This window comes from Tachysurus fulvidraco, chromosome 14 (assembly GCF_022655615.1).
Source record: "Tachysurus fulvidraco isolate hzauxx_2018 chromosome 14, HZAU_PFXX_2.0, whole genome shotgun sequence".
Lineage (NCBI taxonomy): Eukaryota > Metazoa > Chordata > Actinopteri > Siluriformes > Bagridae > Tachysurus > Tachysurus fulvidraco.
In genome coordinates, this window is record NC_062531.1 from 8688345 (window position 1) to 8700334 (window position 11990).

At 37.1% G+C, this 11990-nt stretch overlaps 1 protein-coding gene across 1 annotated transcript; it reads right to left on the reverse strand.

Annotated features, from left to right (window-relative positions):
• Window positions 1-1338: 1338 nt before the first annotated feature.
• peds1 (plasmanylethanolamine desaturase 1) lies at window positions 1339-11784 on the reverse strand. Its single transcript, XM_027166415.2, has 6 exons — window positions 11533-11784; window positions 6781-6900; window positions 5610-5701; window positions 4973-5117; window positions 2718-2930; window positions 1339-2470 (listed from the first exon to the last, which is right to left on the reverse strand). Exons 1-6 carry the CDS (start codon window positions 11669-11671, stop codon window positions 2349-2351), a joined length of 831 nt encoding a protein of 276 aa, XP_027022216.1. The 5' UTR covers window positions 11672-11784; the 3' UTR covers window positions 1339-2348.
• Window positions 11785-11990: the final 206 nt, after the last annotated feature.

An 11990-nucleotide genomic window follows, 5' to 3' on the forward strand; every position in this document is an offset into this window, starting at 1 on the left:
TGCAGCCATAACTACTGTAGAAGCACTTTTGTGAGAAAAACCTCTTTTCTTCCATTTACCACCATTTAATTGTCCATAACTGAAATTAACACCAGTCTAATCACACTGCAACATGCCGATCAAGTTCATTCATCTAAATAATCAATAAAAAAAACAACACTTGAACTTTAATTTACAAACCCATACTTGGGGGAAAAAAAACTACAACTTAATGTAAAAATGTTTGAAAATGTGCACATTTCACAAATAATTTTATGGAAAAAAAATCCTGGCAATTGTTCATATGCTCCATGTAATTTGACACAGTTATAATTAATGACCTTTAAAAATGTTGACCCTTTACATATCCAACAGTGTTATTTAAATACTTCTCTATATTGTCCTATATAAAAAATATAAAGCTTCTTCAAAGGCTAGAGCTTTAAAAATTTGGCATACTGTCATATGATTGAACATTTTCTACATAGTAAGCAACCTATTACCACATTATATATAACTTTGTCGGTTTTCATTTGATCAAACAAGGTTTAATATTTAACTCTCAAAGAGACAGAGATTGGAAAATGTCTAAACTGAGGATTAAACGCAATATTTCGGTACAACAGGACAAACTCAACAGTTGAACGAGACGGAAAATTAAAAATGCCTCAAATTAAACACCTTTGGACAAAAAAGCCATTGATTGTAGTTTTTTTTTATATATTTATATAATACCTTGTTTATACAAAAAAAAACTATTCTGTATAGACACATCAGATGTATCATTATAGATTCATAGATTTTCAAGTAATAATTTTGAAGAACGTAGTTGTATGGAGGAATTCTGACCTTCTAACTATGGCAATTAGTACACTATTAGAAAACATAATTTTTTGCTGAGAATATACACATAGTTCACAGTCCCAATACATATTGAGATGAAACCAGTGGAATAAGGTGAGTGACTAATTTAGTAGCTTAGTGCTAAGTGGTGCTTAATATTGATGTTATCTAAAAACTGGAATATGATGATAATAAATATTCTTTTTGTTCTGCAGTTAGAAACCCATTATCATTAGCTGTATGCAGTTATAAAGTGTTGGACAAAGGAGACCTTCTGTCTCTCGCATGAGCAATGTAAATTACAGTAACGTCCAACTAGTCACGCAACCATGCTTAACAATGATTACTTGATCATTTAAGACAGGAAAAACAAGAATTAAATGAGTCTACAAGTCTTTTCAATGCATCTAAATTGTAATTAGTTTAAGGATCTGTTAAGTTCTTAAAACCTCCACTGAACAGTCAATTTCTAGCACAAGTGATCTTTAGAAATAAATCTTTTTTTATATATATATATATATCTTTGTCTTTAGAGCACCAGAACAGAGCCAGAACATTAAGAAGCGAGAATGTGCTTGTGAAAAAAAGGAAAGAAATAGCACATCTTCATTAATGGATGTGTAACAATATGGAAAACATAATGTATCAAAAGTGTGTATGATTCACAAGTCAAAAGTTTATAGTATGGAGTAAGTGCTTAAGTGAGGAGTGAAATGTGTACATTGTGGAGTGTGTGTGTGTGTGTGTGTGATAGCAAGAGAGAGAGAGAGAGAGAGAGAGAGAGAGAGAGAGAGAGAGAGAGAGAGAGAGAGAGAAAGAGAGACCAGAGTGAACTGACTCTGCTGCATGTACTGCAGAAGTAAGGCGGACTGAGAAAAGACTGCATATTCATCAGCTTTGTCTGTTCAGACGTCAACCAAAAAGTCAAGACACCGATTCCAGCCCTCCATTATTACGAGCCATGATGTCAATAAAAAGGATGGGTCAAGAAAGACATGGTTTCCTTACTGCAGACCAAAATGTTAAGAGTAGCATTCCTACAGTTAACCATACTTGTCAGTCTGCAGAAATCTTTTTTTATTTTGTTTTGTATGTGTTTTTTTTTTTAAAGGCATCTGTTTGAACTGCAGCTCACTGTTCAAGTATTTAAACATGTGGATTTTTCATTTTGCTTCAGGGTTTCAAGTTTGTCAGCATGGCATTTTTGGATGCTTAATACCCCTATAGCGGAGGTAAAATGGCTTCTTTGTGCAGGAAATAGGGAGAATATTGATGAGTATAAAAAAAGATTTGAGAGCTGTTGCTGGATGAGAAGTACGGAAAAGTATTGCTTGCAAACACACTCTCCACTTCTCTCCTCTTTTCTTCTCTTTGAGGGCTGGAAGATTTTGCATTATCAGCATCATTCAGTTTTTATCATCCCCACTGGCTGGGTCAATGCTTGGGAGCTGAATGAGGAGGAGAGATGGAGGCTGGACCTCTGTACAGAGGTATGAGGTAGGAGAGGGACACACACCAGAGTAACATTACTGTGTTCTTTGGGCCCATTTCAAGTCATCTGATCTGGGCTTCTCTCCTGTCAGGCTCTGGATGATGTCCTCCACAGTCCTCCAGAAGCCAACCTTCTCCAGGGGGTAGTTCAACCAGCCTGTATATACACACACAGACACGCACACAGAGACAAACGCGCACAGAGACACACACAAACAACTCAATAAGTTATAGTGTTCAAACATTATAGGAGTCATGCAACAATCACATGCCATTTGCAAAAAAATATTTCACAGGAAATAACCAGAATTATATAATATATTTACTGTTTAAAGCAATAAAGTTCTTTTCTTTTTTCCAAAGAAATTGTATCTTAAATTTTAGAGATAAAGTGTTGTGTGTACCTGTAGTGATGCAAAAATAGGTTTCGTGAGGTGATACATGATGAACTCTGTGGTGTTTGCGAGGGAGGATGATGTGGCAGTCCTGCAGGAAGGTGACCCAGAATGGCAGCCCAAAATAAGTGTGAGACCACTTATGGATCTGATTGGTCAGTGTAACAAAGATGGCCAAAGAATATAAATAGCAGTACCAGGGGAAGATATGATAAATCTCCGCTGTTAAAAAAAAAAAAAAGAAAAAAGAAAAAAATTAAGATAAGGCATTATAGCTGTGGTGCTTGTATAGGATTATCATGGAGTCTGTGGGGTTATTTTTATCCTGGTGCACCTGTAAATTTATGGTATAAGGCTGACATTTTGCAGGTTTTTGGGCCAGAGCCATTCCCCCCCTTGCCCAGCTGCTATTTTTGAAAGTACTAACATGGGTAGTGACATGCAATATGGAGCGTGACTTTCTAAATCTGCCAGTACAGTGGTATTTTCTAACCCAATTTGTTCCAAAATTATGCTTGGTCTCTTGGACTTGTATGGTATATGTGCCATATACACTAATTCTAATAATTAGTTACAAAAGTGTTGTTATTTAACCAAGTAAAATAGTTTTCTACAAGTAGACTTAGAATTCTTGTAAGGAGTCTCCTATGTCAGTGCTTTGGAACAGTCCAATCAGTCCATGTTGTCCCTTTAAGTTTACCTCAGTGGGAAAGTCTTTAATAGAGAGAGTTGCACTTTGAGGGTTTTTTATTGGTCATAGCAACTTATGATTTTTGATGAATAAGGAGATTTCTTATGTATATAAAATACATACAGGTGCAGCTCAATTAATTAGAATGTTGAGGAAATGTTCATTTATTTCAGTAATTCAACTCAAATAGTGAAACTCGTGTATTAAATAAATTCAGTACACACAGCAGTATCAGCCGTCTTCCCCATGATTGTGAAGCCTAGTGAACCAAACTGAGAGACCATTTTGATGGCTCAAGAAGCCTTTGCAGGTGATTAGAGTTGATTAGCTGATTGGCATGGCACCATATTCTAAATTTTTGAGATGCGAGTCAAACTTTTCACAGTTAAAAGTACCAAAGACTTAAACTACTTCAGTTTGTGTACAGAATTTATATAATACATCTCAAAATTTATTGAGCTGCAGCTGTATATAAAAAATTCATATATAGTAATACCTCAAGATACGAGTTTAATTCGTTCTGTGACCTTGCTCGTATCTCAAAGCAATTTTCCCCATTTAAATTAACTGAAATCCCATTAATCCGTTCCAGCTTGCAAAATTCCACTCCAGTTGTTTTGTTTATGTGTTTTGAATATGAAAAATGTACAGTACCTGTATTTATAAATGACAAATATTGTATAAAAACACACAGTAATAAAAGAGAATGTTAAAAAAATAAACTGGTTTTATTTTACGGAAGATGCGCACAGAGGTTGAGAGAGGAGTAAACAGGCAGAGGAGTTAGGAGGAATTACACTTTCACTTTCGTTCACTTACTCGCTACTGTACTCTTAATGCTACTTTACACTTAAATGAAACTTAACTAAACGTCGCTAAAATTAACGAACTTAACTGAAATTCTCTTAACTTAATTGCTACAATTTCTGTTTTCTTTACATTAATTTTGCTTAATTTTCTCCATCGCTTTTCTCTTCACTTGTTTTTGCCTTTTTTGTCACTCTTTCCTCACTAACATCTGCCTATCATTTTAATAAAAACCTGTCCGGTCGGCATATCGGATGCGGCGTAGTCGCACAAGTTCAATTTTTTTAACGGATCCAAAAATCACGGATCTGCAGATGGTCGGCACCTCACGCAGACCCTTTGTGACTCTCCATAGGAAATTAATGACTTCCAGTTTATTGGCCGTCTGGAAAGGCAGCTTTAACCGAGTGAGACGCGGGAAGCTGAGGCAGGGGAAACAGAGCGCACGAGGTTGTTGGGGATCTTTGTTTCGGTGGAGGCGGCTCAGATGCTCGTATCTCAAGGCAAAAATTTGGTCAAATCACAGCTCGTATCTCAAAAAAAATCGTATGTCAAAGCACTCGTATCTCAAGGTATCACTGTATATATAAAAAATACTATATTTATTGCCACCATGAGGACCACAAGATTATAAATACACCCGTGTCATGTTTTGGCTTTTATTTGCATTTCAAGAGGTTTGCTATGAGCAAAAGAAGTAATACTGTTCTCAACTTGCATCTGGGGTCTGTGTAGTAATGGGGAAAAAAACAGTTATCTGGTTTACCTGGTGTTAGAGTGTGGAAGTTGTAGGCCATGTTAGCCAGGGGAATGATTGTCAGCATACAGTTATCACCATTCGTCTCTATGAAATCATGCCGTGTGATGGCTGTGGGATCGATATGATGTTCCCGAAATGGACGAATAAATGCCTGCGGGAGAAAAGGAAGAGAGAGAGAGAGAGAGAGAGAGAGAGAGAGAGAGAGAGAGAGAGAGAGAGAGAGAGAGAGAGAGAGAGAGAGAGAGAGAGAGAGAGAGAGAGAGAGAGAGAGCTGTGAATCCTGGTAACCTGCTCCACTGAGACTGAACACACTACACTTTGCAAAAACACAAGATTCTCATTCTGCTCTCTCCTGAGCTTTGAAAACAGAGCACCATCAAAGCTTGACTGTATCTTTCTGACAGTGTTCAAATTTTAATGTCCCCTTAACAACTGAATGATTTAAAAGAAAGAGAAACAGAGCACATCTTGCTATTGTTTCTGCAGCTACACAGAACATTAAGCATATTAATAAGAACAGAGTTCCTTACACATTGCCACTTCACAGTTCTTGGCACGTCTCTGTGCATGTTTATGTACATTTATTTTTAAAACCATTTATAGTAGAGTAGAAAAGTGAAGCCCTGTCTGTCTCCTGCCATACCTTTCCAACGATGGGCAAATCCACAGACCCCCACGTGTCAGCACCCCAGTGTACCAGTCCAGAGGCAAAGTCTGCAGTAACGATTCCTGCCACTGTGTACACACATACACACAAATATAATAAAGCAGTATAATAAGCACTATATAATAAGAGTCTCTAATATGCTAGCTTCATGAAAACCGGCCCTAATCCTTAAGACAGATATTTTTCTCTGTAATTAAAATAACTAGAAATAGTACAAGATAAATCCTTTTACAGTTCAAGTTATTACTCATCATGTATTTAGTGATTTTATTGCTGTTGTGACTTTGCACAAATAATGTTGAACATTGGCTACACAATAAAATGCAGCTTAATGTTGATTATGGTTGATTTAATTGGACATAAACATGATCAACTATATTCATAATAGATTGTTCTGTGACTAGAAATCTGCCTCGATTATGTATAAAACTGTGGTCATGCAGTTATTCAGAGACTTTTTGGACAACAGCTTATATTTTGAAAAGTGACATGTCCTGACAGTCCACAAAGGGAATCAGATAAATTTTAATTGTACTGAAGCTGTAGCTGAAAATATTTTTTGCTTAATGAGGTCCCAGTTCAAATGATTTTAACTGGCTGTTTGACGGTGTAATATGGATTCTAACTTTATTATACTTTTATAAATTGGGAGTTATAAATTTGTACAATTTAAGAAAGGCTTTTCCAGATTTATAATGTACATCATAAAAGAAAACGCTATTTTATTTTCATTCTAAATGATGAAATTCTAAATACAAATATTGTGTTCTTAAATTAGCTGAATATTTCCGATAAATAACTATAAATAACAATCATTATTTTAGCAAGTAATGTGCAACCCTAGAGCACACATTACGTTTTACACTTCACGTAACTGTGATACAGGTTGCATCATGGAAACTACATTTTGAAATTATGTCAAAAAATACAACCTGTCTCCTCCTGCAAAAATCTGTCACAGTATGAGGACACTGGAGACTGTGACAATGTTCTAAATATACATGCCTACACAATTCAAGTTTAGAGTTTCAGCCTAGCTGCTTACATGGACACAATTGTGTGTGCTGAGTCATACTAGGTGATTAGTACAGCACAGGTATGTTTGCGTGTGATCTTGTATGCATGAGTGAGTGCGTGTGAAACTCACCAATTCCCAGAAGGATGTACCAGGCATGGCCCAGGTGGAAGTGGGTGAGGAGGTAAAAGAAATTAAAGGCCATGAGCGTGAAACAGAGAATAACACTGATCCATTCCTGACACCTCTTACCTAATTAGAGAGAGAGAGAGAGAGAGAGAGAGAGAGAGAATGACTCACACACAAAATAGCTCAAATGTCCTGTATTTTATCGTGTCAGCATGTTTCTCTAACACAGTTACACAGAAACACACCCAGTAATTCTATAAGCAGCTGTATGGGTGTGCGAGTGTGTATGTGAGCGGAGTTAAAACCTCTACCCTTTCCTTTCACTCACATCACTGAGAGCCATTCATACCCATGAAACAAAAACATTACAAAGCTTCTGTGAATCTTCTACATGTGCATTTGTTTGGGTCAAATCTGTCGAATAATTTGTCGAATGTTGAATAATCTTTTGCTCATTACACATTTTCAATGTGTACTGCTCCATGCTCATCTCAGTTCTACACTCCTGCATGCAACTCAGCTCTTCAGGATTAGGACACCCACCAACCTGCTGCACAACCACAAAACAAAGATCTAATCCATCAGAGGTTTCCACAAGTTAGCGAACCATCTTTTTCCTTCGCAGTAGGTTAAAGGTCCACAAAAGAAATTTCATGTTCTGCACAAGAGTATGAGACAGGTTTGGTACGACTGAGCTAGGCTAATTACACATGATCCCGCATTGTCATGTGCTGTATACAAAGACATAAGCAAATACATGGCTAGAATTAGTTCAGCTCATCGATCTCTTTAAAAGACAAAATCTTACTAGCAGAAGTCAGTTTCTTTCAACACACAAATCATCAGTATTGGCTACATTTCTGCCATATTTAAGAGCAATTCAGACGTTTTTAACGGTTTCACTTATTTTTATTTGGCCACAATCATTTTTGTTTAGTTTACATTTCTTCCCATTTAATAAAATCAATTTAGAAGAAATCCCAAATACCCCTATATAGCCATGGTTCTCAACATGAGGTTCATGTTACATACCCAGCAGGTCTATGGTGATTGTTTTCTTTTTTTTGGCAAATAACCCATCATTTTCCAAGTTATTTTGGATATAAAGAATATCAACTAAAATCTAATGATTTAGAAAAACTGGTTCCATGGGTGGGTTGTTCTGAAAGAAAAAATACTCTCTTGATATAATAATTACAGACTGATAAGAGTTACAGACTTTTGCATATGAAGAATGGGCAAAGATTCCAATCGAGAGGTGTAAGAAGCTTGTCAGCACTCATCGAAACCGTTTGTTAGAAGTTATAAAAAATAAAGGACACTCCACAAGGTACTGAAGCTGGGGGTTGAATAATACTGTACATGCTCATGTGTTACAAGAGTTACAATTTTCATTTAAGTCAAGTCAAGTCACCTTTATTGTCACATCACCACGCACATGTGCCATGGTGAGTGAAATTCTTGGGAGCGAGCTCCAGAAATTGCAGAACCATTCACATACAGTAGTAAGAAACATAAATAGAACAATTTACAAACAGGTTAAAAAAAATTTGCAAATTGCTCAGTACCATTTGAAATGTGCAAATGCGGAAAATGTGGAAAGGATGCAATGTGCTCATGTATAGTCAGTACACACAGTGTACTACCTGACATATATATACCCACATATATGTATGTATAAGTATGAATATAAATAATATATATAAGTATTATATACATGTAATATATATGTATCATGTAAAGTGCAACAGACTGTACAGATACAGAAATGTCCTGTGGTCCTCGGAGCTCGCAACACGGCTGCCATGCTCGGCGCCATCTTGGTCATCATTTAAAGCATGGATTATCATTTAGTAACTGCACTCTAAAAACCATCACATCATTTCCAATAAACACAAAAGAGAAAAAAAAACAAAAAAGAAAAAACAAGTAGTGGGGGTATATTGTTGTAGGGGTAAATGTTTGGACATAATTGCTGGGGGACTGGACCATTGTAACCTGACATGTACATTCAGCTAGTAGTCCATTAGCTCCGTGTGTGTGCATGTGTGTATGTGTGCATGTGTGCGTGTGTGTGTGTGCGTGTGTGTGCGTGTGTATGTGTGTGCGTGCGTGTGCGCAGGTGCGTGTGTGTGCGTTTATGTGTGTGCGTGGGTTGTGAATAGCAAGTTTGCCTCCTGTATGGCTGGACTGAAAGCCTGAAGCCACACTGGTCCTTTGTGGACATGACTGAAGACTGAAGACCCCCGCTCTAGTGAGTGTCTTTCTGAACACTTATTGAACTCTCATATTTACAGTCATTGAGCACCAATCAAAGAAACAAACAAACAAACAAAAAACAGCAAAAGACACTTTCCTCTCTAAACTACTGAAGGAAAAATCTGCAACGACCTACAATTCTGAAAAATCAACATTTCTCAACATTTACTGTCTTCAGAAACTTCTTAAAAGGTTCTCAGAATCAGAATCATTCCAGTTGAAGAAAGAAAAAAAAAACAGACTTTATTTCCCTACGCACTGTTGCCCATGTCTATTTGTCACATAGCTAGGACAGACTCCTCTATGTGCATCATTGGCACATTTGGACTTAATCACTTTCTCCATTACATGCAAATATGGCTGCAGGAGTACAGGACCTAAGAGGCGTGCCAGCAAGAGAACGCAGTGAGAACACACACTGGTCAAACAAGTTTTTAGTTCCACACCATCACGCCTGAATGCCTGAATTTTAATATACTTCTCACTGGGCTATAGTTTATTCTGCATGTTGTGTTTAAGAGTGAAAATGTTTGCAGAACACACACACACACACACACACACACTTCATACAACTTAACTATTCTCAATAAAGACCATGTTCTGGTTTTGACACCTCGCCTCTCTCGCTCTCAACTCTTAATTTCAATAATATGCTACCAGAATGCTTTCTATGATCTCAACAGAACTGCTGTGTGCATGTGACTCTGTTTAAAACAAAACTGCCCCTGAACAGTTAATGACAAAAACCATTTTGAATGAAAGAAAAGGAAAATTCAGGTCTCTGTTAGAATCTCCCAACAAAAAAAATAAATAAATAAAAAACTCAAACAATGGGGTATTCTGCAACAAGACAAAAATCCAGTCTGTTTTCACAAGACGTTTTGTTTTGACCTGCCCACGCTCAAAAGCTAATCTGAAGAAGAACATTCATAGGATTTTGAGTTCTGAAAACAACTGAGAGAAGGCAAAAGAAGTTAGGAGACCCACAGCCATAAATTCTATTAATTTACTTTTTTAATTTAGGAACACATCATAGTTTTATCCATTTAATGCAGTGGAATATCCAAGACAATAATATTTATTAGTTCTAAACAGGCATTCCATTACCATTCCATACCATTACTCTCTTTCTCTCTCTTGAAATGAATAATACAAAAACCACAACTTGTCATGCTAGTGAGAAACCACAAAGCTCTCCATCCTGAAGACTTTCCTGTGTAGGAAAACAAAACGTTACAGCTTCAACTTTAACTTGACACGCTTTTCTCGAGAAAAACTCGAGTTCATTTTTTAGCACTTGTGAAAAAAACCCTAGTGTTTTTTTTTTGTTTTGTTTTTTAGAAATGCTAATTAGAATGCGCAAATTATAAGAACCTTGCATTCCTTAGTACCGTGCCTGCCATGCATTTATTGAAAATTAAGTAATACTAAATAATACGTAAATACTATGAAATCTGTAAAACAATTGTGTTCTTTATTTCTATTTCTATGATTATGCACTTTTGCATTAAACTGTGATCTGGTCTATAAGTAATAAAAGTGTTTATATAGAATAAATTATTAAACATGTTTAAGTAAATAATTACCTACATCTCAATGAAAAAGGAAAAAAGGCATAACTGGATACTACTTGCATTATAATTAGTAGTAGTAGTAGTAGTAGTAGTAGTAGTAGTAGTGAAACTATCTCATGGCACATTTTATCTGCCACCTAGACACCTAGACTTGTGCACTAGTCTGTGCACATCTCAATGTTTGCATAAGTATTTGAAACTGCAGAATTCTATGTACAGAAACTGGCACCCTATGTGTTTTGAACAATTTGGGGGGTTTTTTTATATAGATTAAGATTTTTTTTTTACATCGTTCTCATTTATACATTTATATATGTTTATTTGTAAATGTTTATTTTTAACACTTTTGTAAAGCTGCATTTACCCTGGAGATCAAACCAACACACACACACACACACACACACACACACACACACACAAATAAATAAATAAATAAATCTGGAAATGACACAACTTCTCTCCGTGGCCTGAGTAATGGAGATGTTGAGCAAACAAACACGCGCGCGCACACACACACACACACACACACACACACACACACACACGAGCCCCTCCCAGCAGGATCAGATGGAAGTGACATGGAGTGTAGCTGTAAACTGTGTTACTGTTAGAGATGACACGGTATAAAATGAATTACAAACACAAAAGGATCTCAGAATATCATTAACTTAAGCAATTCAAGAGGTCACTTTACATCTCGCCATCACTTCACATCTGCTAATCATTTATCAAGAAGCTACTAACTTACACATCACATATTTACACACGGATTAAATCTGAATATAAAACAGAAAGTTCAGCACATTTCAAAGCAGGTGAAACCCGTGATTCGCCCTCATTTTATATCACTAATCACCGGATATCAGAAAAAAAAAACTGTCACATGCTAAGCTACCAAGCTAAACAAAACCTGCGCTCTCACCTGGGGAATATAAATTTGCGAGCTCACGAGCGCCTGCGTGTTGAGGTCCCCATCTGGCCGAAGCACGGGACGTAGAGCTCAGCTCGCCTTCCTCACTTTTTGCCTCCGCAGCCCCGTTCTCACTTCGGTTGCTGCTCATGTTGGCTCCGGGTTTAGTTCACTCTTCCCCGGTGAGGAAGTCAACCCAGTCGGATCAGTTCCTCGAACTACAAGCCACGCCCTAGCCCTGTCGGTCACGTGTAGCGTCCTCCAATCATCAAACGATGCAATGCCCCAAGGCATTCTCGACGTATTTCATGACCCCACTCTTATGCCACGAATCACAACGCAGAATTAAAAAACACAAGAAAAACCAAAACCACACCCTATTTACCATGTAGTGTGTTTAGCTCATTAGAACTGTCGGTCATTAGCGTGTAAATGGGGCGCGTGAAGCACAGCTCCAAGTTATTCTATTT

Coding starts and splice junctions, on each gene's coding strand:
- peds1 (XM_027166415.2), bottom strand. CDS start 11,671: ATGAGCAGCAACCGAAGTGAGAACGGGGCTGCGGAGGCAAAAAGTGAG. Junction 6,901..11,532: donor CGCAAATTTATATTCCCCAG/GTGAGAGCGCAG, acceptor CTCTCTAATTAG/GTAAGAGGTGTCAGGAATGG. Junction 2,471..2,717: donor CTATTTTTGCATCACTACAG/GTACACACAACA, acceptor GTGTATATACAG/GCTGGTTGAACTACCCCCTG.